This window comes from Manis javanica, chromosome 6 (genome assembly GCF_040802235.1).
Source record: "Manis javanica isolate MJ-LG chromosome 6, MJ_LKY, whole genome shotgun sequence".
Classification (NCBI taxonomy): domain Eukaryota; kingdom Metazoa; phylum Chordata; class Mammalia; order Pholidota; family Manidae; genus Manis; species Manis javanica.
In genome coordinates, this window is record NC_133161.1 from 113,450,431 (window position 1) to 113,464,692 (window position 14,262).

Consider the following 14,262-nt stretch of genomic DNA (forward strand, 5'->3'; position numbering starts at 1 on the left):
GCAGTGTAGGAGGGTTCCCCTTTATCCACATCCTCACCAACATTTGTTGCTGTTTGTCTTTTGGATGGTGGGGATCCTTACTGGTGTGAGGTGATATCTCATTGTGGTTTAAATTTGCATTTCTCTGCTGACTAGTGATGTGGAGCATCTTTTCATGTGTCGCCCATCTGAGTTTCTTCTTTGGAGAACTGTTCAGTTCCTCTGCCCATTTTTTAATTGGATTATTTGCTTTTTGTTTGTTGAGGTGCATGAGCTCTTTATATATTTTGGATGTCAACCCTTTATCAGATCTGTCACTTATGAATATATTCTCCTATACTGTAGGGTACCTTTTTGTTCTATTGGTAGTGTCCTTTGCTGTACAGAAGTGTTTCATCTTTATATAGTCCCACTTGTTCATTTTTTTTTTGTTTTCCGTGCTGGGGGAGATATGTTCATGAAGAAGTTGCTCATGTTTATGTCAAAGAGATTTTTGCCTATGTTTTTTTCTAAGAGTTTTATACACTTACATTCAGGTCTTTGATCCTTTTGGAATTTACCTTTGTGTATGGAGTTAGACAATGATCCAGTTTCATACTCTTGCATGTAGATGTCCAATTTTGCCAACACCAGCTGTTGAAGAAGCTGTCATTTCCCCATTGTATATCCATGGCTCCTTTATCGTATATTAATTGACCATATATGTTTGGGTTAATATCTGGACTCTCTATTCTGTTCCACTGGTCTGTGGGTCTGTTCTTGTGCCAGTACCAAATTGTCTTGATTACTGTGGCTTTGTAGTAAAGCTTTAAGTTAGGGAGAAAGATCCACCCTACCTCCTTCCCCCTGCCCGCTTCATTCTTCTTTCTCAGGATTGCTTTGGCTATTCAGGGTCTTTTATGGTTCCATATGAATTTTAAAACTATTTGTTCCAGTTCATTGAAGAATGCTGTTGGTATTTTGATAGGGATTGCATTGAACCTGTAGATTGCTTTAGACAGGATGGCCATTTTGACAATATTAATTCTTCCTAGCCAATAGCATGGGATGAGTGTCCATTTGCTAGTGTCCTCTTTAATTTCTCTTAAGAGTGTCTTGTAGTTTTCAGGGTATAGGTCTTTCACTTCCTTGGTTAGGTTTATTCCTAGGTATTTTATTCTTTTTTAATGCAATTGTGAATGGAATTGTTTTCCTGATTTCTCTTCCTGCTAGTTCATCATTAGTGTATAGGAAAGCAACAGATTTTGGTGTATTAATTTTGTATCCTGCAACTTTGCTGAATTCAGATATTAGACGTAGCAGTTTTGGAGTGGATTCTTTAGGGTTTTTTATTGACAATATCATGTTGTCTGCAAACAGAGACAGTTTAACTTCTTACTTGCCAATCTGGATGCCTTTTAATTTTTTGTTTTGTCTAATTGCTGTGGCTAGGACCTCCAGTACTATGTTGAATAACAGTGGAGAGAGTGGGCATCCCTGTCTTGCTCCCAATCATATGGGAAAAGCTTTCATCTTCTCGCTGTTAAGTATAATGTTGCCTGTGGGTTTGTCATATATGGCCTTTTTTATGTTGAGGTACTTGCCCTCTATACCCATTTTGTTTAGAGTTTTTATCATGAATGGACGCTGAGTTTTGTCAAATGCTTCTTCAGCGTCTATGGAGATGATCATGTGGTTTTTGTCCTTCATTTTGTTCATGTGGTGGATGATGTTGTTGGATTTTTGAATGTTGTACCATCCTTGCCTCCCTGAGATGAATCCCACTTGGTCATGGTGTATGATCCTTTTGATGTATTGTTGAATTCAGTTTGCTAATATTTTGTTGATTATTTTTGCATCTATGTTCATCAGGGATATTGGTCTGTAATTTTCTTTTTTGGTGGTGTCTTTGGCTGGTTTTGGTATTAGGGTGCTGCTGGCTTCATAGAATGAGTTTGGCAGTATTCCCTCCTCTTCTATTTTTTGGGAAACTTTAAGGAGAATGGGTATTATGTCTGGTAAAATTCAGCAGTGAATCCATCTGCGTGGGTGTTTTGTTCTTGGGAGTTTTTGATTACCAATTCAATTTCATTGCTGGTAATTGGTCTGTTTATGTTTTCCATTTCTTCCTTCGTCAGTCTGGGAATGTTGTATTTTTCTAGGAAGTTGTCCATTTCTTCTAGGTTTTCCAGCTTGTTAGCATATAGATTTTCATAGTATTCTCTAATAATTCTTTGTATTTCTGTGGGGTTCTGTGATTTTTCATTTCTTATTTATGATTCTGTTGATGTCTGTAGATTCTCTTTTTTCTCTTAATAAGTCTGGCTAGGGGCTTATTTATCTTGTTTACTTTCTCAAAGAACCAGCTCTTTGTTTCATTGATTTTTTTCTATTGTTTCATTTGTCTCAATTTTATTTTTTTCTTCTCTGATCTTTATTATGTCCCTCCTTCTTCTGACTTTAGGCCTCATTTGTTCTTCTTTTTCCAGTTTCAGTAATTGTGACTTTAGACTATTCATTTAGGATTTTTCTTTCTTCTTTAAATAGGCCTGAATTGCTTCATGCTTTCTTCTTAGAAGTGCCTTTGGTGCATCCCACAGAAGTTGGAGCTTTGTGCTGTTGTTGTCCTTTGTCTCCATATATTGCTTGGTCTCTATTTTAATTTGGTCTTTGATCCATTGATTATTTAGGAGCATGTTGTTAAGCCTCCATGTGTTTGTGAGCCTTTTTGTTTTCTTTGTACAATTTATTTCTAGTTTTATACCCTTGTGGTCTGAGAAGCTGTTTGGTAGAATTTCAATGTTTCTGAATTTACGGAGGCTCTTTTTGTGGCCCAGTATGTGGTCTATTCTGGAAAATGTTCCATGTGCCATTGAGAAGAATGTGTATCCTGTTGCTTTTGGGTGTAGAGTTCTGTAGATGTCTGTTAGGTCCATCTGTTCTAATGTGTTGTTCAGTGTCTCTGTCTCCTTACTTATTTTCTGTCTGGTGGATCTGTCCTGTGGAGTGAGTTGAGTGTTGAAATCTCTTAGAATGAATGCATTGCATTCTATTTCCCCTTTTAATTCTGTTAGTATTTGTTTCACATATGTTGGTGCTTCTGTGTTGGGTGCATAGTTCTTTATAATAGTTATATCCTCTTGTTGGGCTGGCCCCTTTATCATTATGTAATGTCCTTCTTTGTCTCTTCTTACTTTCTTTGTTTTGATGTCTATTTTTTCTTATTCAAGTCCTGCAACTCCTGCTTTTTCTCCCTATTAATTGCATAAAGTATCTTTTTCCATGTCCTCGCTTTTAGTCTGTGTATGTCTTTGGTTTTCAAGTGAGTCTCTTGAAGGTAGCATATAGATGGGTCTTGTCTTTTCATCCATTCAGTGACTCTGTGTCTTTTGATTTGTGCATTCAGACCATTTACATTTAGGGTGATTATCGATAGGTATGTACTTACTGCCATTGCAGACTTTAGATTCATGGTTACCAAATGTTTAAGGATAACTTCCTCACTATCTACAAATCTAACTTAAGTCATTTAGTATACTATTACAAACACAATCTAAAGGTTCTTTTTCTTCCCTCCTTTTTCTTCTTTCTCCATTCTTTATATATTATGTATCATATTTTGTACTCTTTGTCTATCCCTTGACTGACTTTGGGGATAGTTGATTTGATTTTGCATTTGCTTCATAATGAACTGTTCTACTTTCTTTACTGTGGTTTAATTACCTCTGGTGGCAGTTATTAAACCTTAGGAACACTTCCATCCATAGCCGTCCCTCCAAAATACACTTTAGAGATGGTTTGTGGGAGGTAAATTTTCTCAGCTTTTGCTTATCTGGAAATTGTTTAATCTCTCCTTCAAATTTAAATGATAATCTTGCGAGGTAAAGTGTTCTTGGTTTGAGGCTATTCTGATTCATTTCATTAAATATATCATGCCAGTCCCTTCTGGCCTGTAAGATTTCTTCTGAGAAGTCTGATGATAGCCTGATGGGTTTTCCTTTGTATGTGATCCTATTTCTCTCTCTGACTGCTTTGCATAGTCTGTCCTTATCTTTGATCTTTGCCATTTTAATTATTGTCTGTCTTGGTGTTGTCCTCCTTGAGTCCCTTGTGTTTGGAGATCTGTGTACCTCCACAGCCTGAGAGACTATCTCCTTCCCCATATTGGGGAAGTTTTCAGCAATTACCTCCTCAAAGACACTTATCCCTTTTTCTCTTCTTCTTCTGGTACCCCTATAATACAAATATTTTTCAATTTGGTTTGGTCATACAGTTCTCTCAATATTCTTTCATTCTTGGAGATCTTTTTTCCTCTCTGTGCCTCAGCTTCTTTGTATTCCTCTTCTCTAATTTCTGTTTCATGAATTGTCTCCTCCACCATATCTAATCTGCTTTTAAAACTTTCCATTGTATGTTTCATTTCTGACACTGTGTTCCATAATGATTGGATCTCTGACCAGAGTTCATTCCTGAGTTCTTGAGTACTTTTCTATACCTCCATGAGCATATTTCTGATTTTTATTTTGAAATCTCTTTCAGGAAGATTCATGAGTTCGGTTTCATTTCAGTCTTTCTCTGGTGTATGTATAATTTTGCTTTGAACCAGGTTCCTTCGATGTTTCATATTTGTATATGGCACCCTCTAGTGTCTGGAAGCTCTACTCTCTGGAGCTACTCAGCCCCTGGAACAATGTTCGGAGTCACAGTGGAGTCGTGTTGTTGCCTTAGGGGAGGAAAGAGCTGTTTCCTGCTTCCTGGTTGCTATGCCTATCTCCTATGACAGAACCAGTGGGCTGAGCACCCAGGTGTAAGCCTCTATGCTTTGCATTTGTAGCTGCTGTAGGTGGGACTTCCCTTTCTCTGGCCTGACGCCAGGGCAGGGTTTTCAGGTTTTCAAGTCAGATGCAGGCTGGCCGGGAGGAAGGCACAGCAGGCTGCATATCATGAAGGGTGACCGTGGAGTTGTGTAGCCGTCTAGGGGGCTTGCGCACCTAAAGATCCTGAATGTTCCCAAACTACTGGGAAGAGTGCACTCGGACAATTTTGTCTACCTGTCCTTTCTCCTGATTGCACAGTAAGCTCTGTGCAGTCCTTGCCCCTTTAGCAGCCCTCTCGCTGTTAGGAAGTCACTCAGACTTCCCACCTTTCTTTGTCCCAGAGCAGCCAGATATGGATCCCTGTTTTCCCCCCCTAATCACCATAGTACCATGAAATGTAGGTTTATGCTCCCAGAGAACATCTCCAGAGCTGGGTGTTCAGCAGTCCCAGGCCTCCACTCCCACCCTGCTCTGTTTCTCTTCCTTCTGCCAGTGAGCTGGGGTGGGGGAAGGGCATGGGTGCCACCTGGCCATGGCTTCGGTATGTTATCCTGTTCCCTGAGGTCTATTCTTTTCTCAGGTGTATGCAGTCTGGCACAGCCCTCTTCCTGTTGCTCTTTCAGGATTAACTGTATTAATTACATTTTTGTATTATATTCAGTTTTAGGAGGAGGTTGCTGTCTCGCCTCTCAGGCTGCCATCTTTAATCCCCTGTTTTCTACATGTCTTATAACTTTTTTGTCCATCATATCCTACATTACTGTCTCCTTTTGTGCTTAGTTGATTTTTTTATAGTTAAACATTTACATTTCTTTCTCATTTCCTCTCATGTATATTTCATAGCTATTTCTTTTGTGGTTACCATGGGGGTTACATTTACCATCCTAAAGCTTGTAAATGTAAATCCTTACATTTACATCCTACCTTTAAATCAACAAAGATTATAAAAGACAGAGTAGGACATTATATATTAACAAAAGGTTCAAAATGCAAAAGATATAACAATTCACACTTCAGTGTAAATTTATACTAGCTTAACTTCAATAACATACAAAACTCTCCTCCTTTACAGCCCCATCCCAACTCCTTTCAATTGTTGATGTCACAAAATCACATCTTTATACATTGTATTCCCCAAAACATAATATAATACTTCTTTTACATACATTTGTCTCATAAATTATGAAGAAAACAGCATGTGAAATTATTAACAAAAGATACAATAATGCTCACTTTTAGACTAATTTTTAAACATATTCTCTTTAATCATGTAGAAAACAGAAAAGAGAGCTATAAGCCATTTCTATAACAATAATTGCCTAGGTTTTATAATTGCCCATGTATTTACCTTTATTGGGATCTTTATTTCTTCAACTAGCTTCAATTTACTGTCACATAGCCTTTCATTTCACCCTTAAGTACTCCCATGAGCACTTCTTGCAGGGCAGATCTCATGGTGGTAATGAACTCCCTCAGCTTTTGTTTATTTGGCAACGACTTAATTTCTTCTTCACTCTTGAAGGACAGTATTGTTAGATATAGGATTCTTGGTTAACATTTTTTTTATCAGTTTTAATATATTGACCCACTGCCTTCTGGTCTTCAAAGTTTATATTGAGAAATCTGTTAATAAACATATTAAGAATTCCTTATATGAGACAAATCACTTATTTCTTGCTGCATTTAAGAGACTTTATTTTTGGCTTTTGAAAGTTTACTTATAAAATGTTTTGGGGTAGCTACCTTTGATTCATCTTACTTTGAGTTTTGAACTTCATAGATATTTATATTCATGTTTTTCATCAAACGTGGGAAGTTTTCTGCCATTGATATTCTGTCTACTCCTTTCACTTTCTCTTCTCTTTTGGCAACTCCCACAATATATATGTTAGTCTACTTTCTGTGTACCATGGGTCTCTTAGGCTCTATTCAATTTAATTCAATCTTTTTTTCTTTCTGTTCCTCAGACTTGACACTTTCCATTGGTCTATCTTCAAGTTTGCTGAGTCTTTCTTCAACCTTTGTGTCACTCTAATGGATTTTTCCTTTGAGTTATCTTACTTTTCAGCTTCAGAATTTCTATTTGCTCTGTTTTGAGGTTTTAGATATTTCCAGTTTGTGCATACATCATTTCATCCACATCATCCTTATTTCTCTGATCATCTCTTAGACAGTTGTTTTAAATTCTTTGTCTAATAGATCTGCCATCAGGTTTTTCTCAGGGTTAATTTCTCTTGATTTTATTTTCCTTTGAATGGACTATACTTTTGTGTTTCTTTGTATACCTTGTGATATTTTTGTTGAAAACTGGACATTTTAATTTAATAATGCAGTACTCTGCAAATCAAATTCTTTCCCATCCCCAGTTTTCTGTTGTTGTTACTGGTGTTGTAGGCTCTTTCTACAGGTTATGAAGACTGGCCAAGGATCAGCCTGAATTGTAAACTAAGGGTCATCTCAGATCTTTACTGAGATTGTGCCTTCCCTGGGCATGCCTCATCACTTTCTTACTTTCTCCATATGTGCAGCTGTTTTTGAATGTCCTAGTCTTGAATGTTTGGCTCCCAAAAGGGGAAAAGAAGACACTGTGGAGGGGAGGAAAGGGGCATTATCCATTTAAACCCCCTGGAAGTCACCAGCCAGAGGAGGAGGGACTTTAATAATGGGGACAAGGGTGCAAAAATGCTGCCCTCCTGTTTGTCTGCACCTCTGTGATCAGAACCACAATCAACATAGTACAGATCTCCAATCTGTAGAGCATACACAGAGTCCTTTTTCTCCACTCTGGTTCCCAGAAGCTGTGTACAATATCCTCTTGGGGTGCAGTGAGGAAATGGGTAGCTGGTGCTGGAATAAGAGCTAAAATTGACAAAAATTAACCACAATTTACCCTCCACATCTTCCCCTGGAAGTTGCAAGACTTCAAGAGACTCCAGAGATTCCAAAATAGTTAAACTGGATTCTTCCAGGGCAATTGTTATCTAGATGGGGAGACAGATTCCTGGTGCTTCCTATCTTCCCAGAAGCCTGTCTACTGCAACACTTTAAGGACTCTTAAACTAAAATAGATTTTTAATTTTTGTATTATTCATTTCTTCACAGTATCGATAACAATTATGATTAGAACTAGTGATTTTGTTTTGGTCCTTAATAGTCAATATTAATCTCTTTTTTGATAGTTTAATATGTGATTTATTAAGTATTCTCAGCAAATTGAAGAGTTATAAAGAAAAAGTCTATAATCATCTCTACTTCTAGGTTAGGTTCCTGGGTACATTTGCAAATGAACCTCTGTCTACGGGCATGTTGAGCAAGAAAAGCTTCTTTGAAGTCACTGGATGGGCTAGGGAAAGGTCATGGATTTTCAAGACAAATAGATGTGGGTTCAATACTGGCTTAGTCAGTCACTCTTTGACTTTGGGTGTTGAAGCTCAGTCTCCTTATCTCTAATGCAAGTATGTTAGTAAAATCTGCTATGCAGGATTGTTCAAACTAGAAAAAAGCAGTGAATGGGAACATATTAGGCAATCAATAATAGGTAACAATTTTTGTTTTTATTACAATTATTTTGATACCCCAATTCATTTTCATTATTTCCTTTGTACAACTTTCTATTTAATTTTCATTGAATTGTAGTGAGTTTCATAATAGAGTATGTAAAGTAACTTTAAATATATCCTTTTTGCATATTTTAGGACTTTCAAATGCCTTGGAAACAGGAGTCAGAATTTATAAGAAGGGATAAGGCTGCCAGAGTCATTCAGAAGGCCTGGAAAACTTTCCTTGTGAGTTTATTTCATTTTTTCGCAGCTTTATTGCGATGTAATTTATATATCATAAGATTCACTTGTTAAAAACATACAGTTCAATAGTTTTTAGTATGTTTACAGATTTGTGTACCACTTTTGCTTTAAAAGCAGGGTTTATTTATAGATCAAAAAGTTAACATTAATTAATTATCTCATTGGCCTCACAAATATTTATCAAGTTCCTGATCAAAGCCAGACACTTTGATAATGGCTATGATCAATGAAAGTATCACTAAAAGGCTAATTTGGCTGTCACCTCTAAAACTTTATTTCTTGATTCAGGAATCACCTGAGCAGGTGTTAGGAATACATTCACTCATTAAATATTTATTCAGTACCTACTCTTAAAGACTTGAAGTTTAATAGTAGGCTATATCTGGATTAATATAGCACTTACTTATCATGCTCTAATATAGGTAGAGCTGCTCTCATTGGCATAAGGAATATTTCAAGTTGACTTACTTAGTTGGGTGAGAGCCAAGAGTTAAAGTGATTTCATTCTTTTCTCTCATATAGCAGCAACTCTCTGTGCCTGATCATTTTATGTGAAGTGGTATGGCTCTGTTTCTACCACACAAAACACCTCTGTATCAGCTAATCGAATCTTGCAAAATAGTTTCCATTATTTGACTCTTTGGCCTCTTTATCAAAGCCGTAATACCTATGCCAAGGTACAACCATTGATTTCCCATACTAAAATAATAGTTTAAAAAATATACATTTCTTTGATGGTTTCTATCAGCATACTTGTCATCTAGGCTTAAGCTTTTCTGTCATTTGTAACTGCTTTTATCCCACATTCAAATCTGACCAGCTGCATACCTTTGAATACCTATTATATTCTTAGCACTTACTAGGCATTTTACAGTACATCCTTGCCCTTATAAGAGGAACTTCAGTAAAGAAGACACATATATAAGACAGACAAGTGTATGTATGTGTATTTTAACAAAATGGTAGACTGAGCACATATTTTCACTTTCTATCTTTCCAGAACTCCTTGAAATGAAAATATACAGAAAGTTAGACCTTAACAGAGAGAATAGAGTTCATGAGCAGAAGAGAAATTTTACCTCATTTCTGGAAAACCAAAAATAGATATTAGCATCCTGTTGGACAAAACTATGTAGAAGGCTTGCCTAGACACACTTCAAATGGCTCCATGGAGAGAACCAGTTGGTCACTAGAACCCTAGAAAGGATATCAGTTAGGAATTAGTAATTTGAAAGGGCTAGGAGGAGAATGACTGTGGACAAGAGGCTTAATTGAAGGTCTGTAATGAAATAGTGGTGCCAGTTTTCTCCACCATCATTTCAAACCCCAAAGCTGCAGGGAGATGGATATTTACCATCAGACAAAAATCTGCTGGTAGATCGATATATACTGTTAAGCAAAAAAACCCAAAACAAAACAAAACAAAAAAATCCTGAAGACTTGTTTTTCATTTTAATTAAATGAACGATTTGGGAAAACTGGTGCTCATGACACTCCACAGCAAAAACCTCTTAATTTTAGTATTTGAGAGACACCCTGCTTATTTGATGGCTACCAGACCATACCAGCTCTAAGAAAGCTTATGGATTAATTTATCCCACCCACATTACAAAGTTCCCAAGTAATCTTCACATTCATGAGTGAGAACAATGAGAAGATATCACCTCAGGATACTAGCTCCCTAAAAAACACAGGATACTAGCTCCCTAAAAAAACTGAAGTAGACCTTCATTCTTAAGTATTAATGCACAGCCAAGGATCAATCAACATCTAAGAAAAAACATTGTTTATTTTAAAAAAAAAAGAAGAAAGGAAATAAAAATGTTAATCAATTTAGATAAGATCAGTATGTTGAATGGATCCAGGAGGTTTGTATTTGGTGATAAAATGGTACCCCATATAATAGAGGGTATGACTGAGAAACTGGATTTGAAAAGTGCTTAAAAACATTGAAAAAAAGCTAACCATGAAAGTCATACTTCAAACAAAAGGAAAATCAAAATAATTCTAAGATTCAAACAGAATATATTTCTCTTTATTTTAGATACATTCTACTTGAAGTGGCCCAGAGGGTGACTTCTAAACAAGGATACACAGTTATAGCACATTACTTGGCTCTACAAGTGAATAATTTGCAGTCTACCCATATAAATGTGAGACTTTTTTCTATGATTTTAAATATTTTTATCAAAGTCATATGTGTTCTCCTTTAAAATAAGCAATGCAGAAGAACTTATAATAAAAAGCAAGTCTTTTAACCCATTCCACACTTCTCCACCATCATACCTTAAGACAATCACTTTTTAAAAATTAAAGTATCATTGATAGACAATCTTATGATGGTTTCACATACACAACATAGTGGTTCAATGTTCACCCATATTATCAAGACCTCACCCCCTCCATTGCAGTCACTGTCAATGTAGTTAAGATGTTATAGTCATTAACTGTATTTTCCATGCTGTACTACTGTCCCAGTGACCAACCTATATTGTGATTACAGTGCCCCTTAATCCCTTTCTCTCTCCCCATCGACCCTCCCCTTTGGTAACCACTAGTCCATTCTCAGTGTCTATGAGTCTAATGCTTTTTTATTATTATTAAAGTATCATTGATATACAATGGAATAAAGTTTCACATGAGCAACATTGTGGTTTCAGCATTCATCCATATTATCAAGTTCCTTGCACATTCAATTTCAGTCACTATTTGCATAGAAAGATGCTATAAAATCATTACTTGTCTTCTCCATGCTATACTGCTTTCCCTGTGACCTACCTATATTGTGTGTGCTAATTATAATACCCCTTGATCCCCTTCCCTCTCTCTCCCCACCCACTTGTCCCAACCCCTACCCTTTGGTAACCACTAGCTCCCTCTTGGAAACTGTGAGTCTGATGCTGTTTTGTTCCTCCAGTATTGCTTTGTTCTTATACTCCACGAATGAGTGAAATCATTTGATACTTGTGTTTCTCCACCTGGCTTATTTCATTGTGCATAATGACCCTCTAGCTCCATCCAAGTTGTTGCAAATGCTAGGATTTGTTATCTTTTTATGGCTAAATAATATTCCATTCTGTATCTGTACCACCTCTACTTTACCCATTTGTCTACTGAAGGACACTTAGGTTGCTTCAATAACTTGGCTATTGTAAATAGTGGTGCAATAAACATAGGGGTGCATATTTATTTTTGAATCAGGGATCTTCTTTTCTTGGGTAAATTCCTAGGAGGGAAATTCCTGGGTCAAATGTTATTTCTATTTATAGTTTTTTGAGAAAACTCCATATTGCTTTCCACAATGGTTGAATTAATTTAATTCCCATCAACAATGTAGGAGGGTTCCCCTTTCTCCATATCCTCCCAAGCATTTGTTCTTTCTTGTCATTTGGATGTTGGGCATCCTAACTGGTGTGAGGTGATATCTCATTGTGGTTTTAATTTGCATTTCCTTGATGATTAGTAATGTGGAGCATCTTTCCATGTGCCTGTTGGCCACCTGAATTTCTTCTTTGGAGAAGTGTCTGTTCAGATCCTCTGCCCATTTTTTTTTCTTTTTTTTGAGAGGGCATCTCTCATATTTATTGATCAAATGGTTGTTAACAACAATAAAATTCTGTATAGGGGGGTCAATGCTCAATGCACAATCATTAATCCATCTCAGGCCTAATGCTCGTCAGTCTCCAATCTTCTGAAGCATAACGAACAAGTTCTTACATGGTGAACGAATTCTTACATAGTGAAAAAATTCTTACATGGTGAACAGTACAAGGGCATTCATCAGAACTTTCGGTTTTGATCACACATTATGAACTATAAACAATCATGTCAAATATGAATATTCGTTTGATTTTTATACTTGATTTATATGTGGATCCCACATTTCTCCCTTTATTATTATTATTATATTTAATAAAATGCTGAAGTGGTACGTAGATGCAAGATAAAGGTAGAAAACATAGTTTAGTGCTGTAAGAGGGCAAATGTAGATGATCAGGTGTGTGCCTATGGACTAAGCATTAATCCAAGCTAGACAAGGGCAGCAAAACATCCACGGATGCAGAAGATTTCTCTCAAAACAGGGGGGGTGAGGTTCTGAGCCTCACCTCTGTTGATCCCCAATTTCTCACCTGATGGCCCCCCTGTGACTGTGCCTGTCTTAGGTTGTTCCTCCCTTGAGGAATCTTACCCGTCTCTGGCTAACCAGTCATCTTCCGGGGCCATACAGGGAAATGTAAAGTTGGTAAGTGAGAGAGAAGCCATATTGTTTGAAAAGGTTAGATTTTTACTTCTTTGCAGATTTATGCCCTGTGGCTTCTATACCCAGCACTTGTCTCGAGGTATCTTTACCACCTGGAGGAATTAAGATACTCGGTAACTTCGATATGAGGCACGAATTCTATTTAAGGGTTATAATTAGGAAGGAAGAAGAAAAGCTATAGAGGTAGCATATGGAAGAAAACATGGGAGGATTGATTATTTCTTTGACATATCTTCTTGTAGAGTACCTTAAGCATGTATAGGTTTTAAACTACTAACTAACTTGCGCTCACATATTAACATAATAGGAATACGGTGACATAAACAGAGCAAATCTATAATTACCATCCATCTCCAGTGAAGCCAAGAAAACCATTTAGGCACCCTAGGCATTTGTGAAAATTTGTCTATGATATGATGGATATTGTCCAACTGTACTTGAACAGTCTGAGAGAAATCAGACAAATTAAAGCAGCCCATTTCTGGGATCTGTTCACATCCCATATGTTCTTTTAACCGTAGATAGTCTATAGTCATAAGATTTTGGAGTGCTACAATTTGCACTTCTCCTAATTCTTGGTTGAGTTCCAACAGTATAGATCCGGTCAAATTCGTTGTCTCACTGTATGCACATGCCAGCCTAGACATCTCCGTCCTCATTCCAATGGCAAGTCCAGGAAACGGTGGGGTGGATGCAGCCACAACCGCAGCATCATCTGGATCCCTGTGGAGACTTTTTGATGATCATCCCCCGGCACAAGTCCTCCAGAGAGTGCTGATGCCGGAAGCTCCTCCTCATATCGTATCTTAGTTCATTTTCTGGGTAGCCAAGCTAGGCCTTGATCTTCTGCATAGAAACAAACAGACCTTTTGCCCACACTTTGACATGCCCTCTATACCACTGTGTAGAACTCATTGGAGGTCAGCACACAGGAACTGCTTTTTTTTTTCTTATTAAGAGAAAGGAATATTATCAAAAAAGAGTACCTCCATAGCTGATCATCTGACACCCTTTAAGTGATCAACATTAAGGATATTTAAAGCATGTGTTGATCTTTGATTTACCAATAGTTTTATCCTATCAAGGAGTAATTCCCCTTTTCTTTCTTTCTTTCTTTCTTTTTTTTTTTAATCTTTAATCTACACTTACATGAAGAATACTATGTTTACTATGCTCTCCCCTATATCAGGTCCCCCCTAAAAACCACATTACGGTTACTGTCCATCAGCTTACCAAAATGTTGTAGAACCACTACTTGTCCTCTCTGTGTTGTGCAGCCCACCCTCCCCTTTCTCCCTCCCCCCCCATGCATGCTAATCTTAATACCCCCCTTCTTCTCCCCCCCCTTATCCCTCCCTGCCCACCCATCCTCCCCAGTTCCTTTCCCTTTGGTACCTGTTAGTCCATTTTTGGGTTCTGTAAT

General features: G+C 37.3%; 1 protein-coding gene across 1 annotated transcript in view; it reads left to right on the forward strand.

Moving 5' to 3' along the window:
• C6H11orf65 (chromosome 6 C11orf65 homolog) overlaps window positions 1–14,262 on the forward strand; it is a 122,207-nt gene that overhangs the window by 19,327 nt on the left and 88,618 nt on the right. The window contains exons 2-3 of the mRNA XM_073240011.1: window positions 8,515–8,560; window positions 10,623–10,731. Coding sequence (XP_073096112.1) covers window positions 8,515–8,560; window positions 10,623–10,731 — 155 coding nt within the window. The remainder of the gene's footprint in view (window positions 1–8,514; window positions 8,561–10,622; window positions 10,732–14,262) is intronic.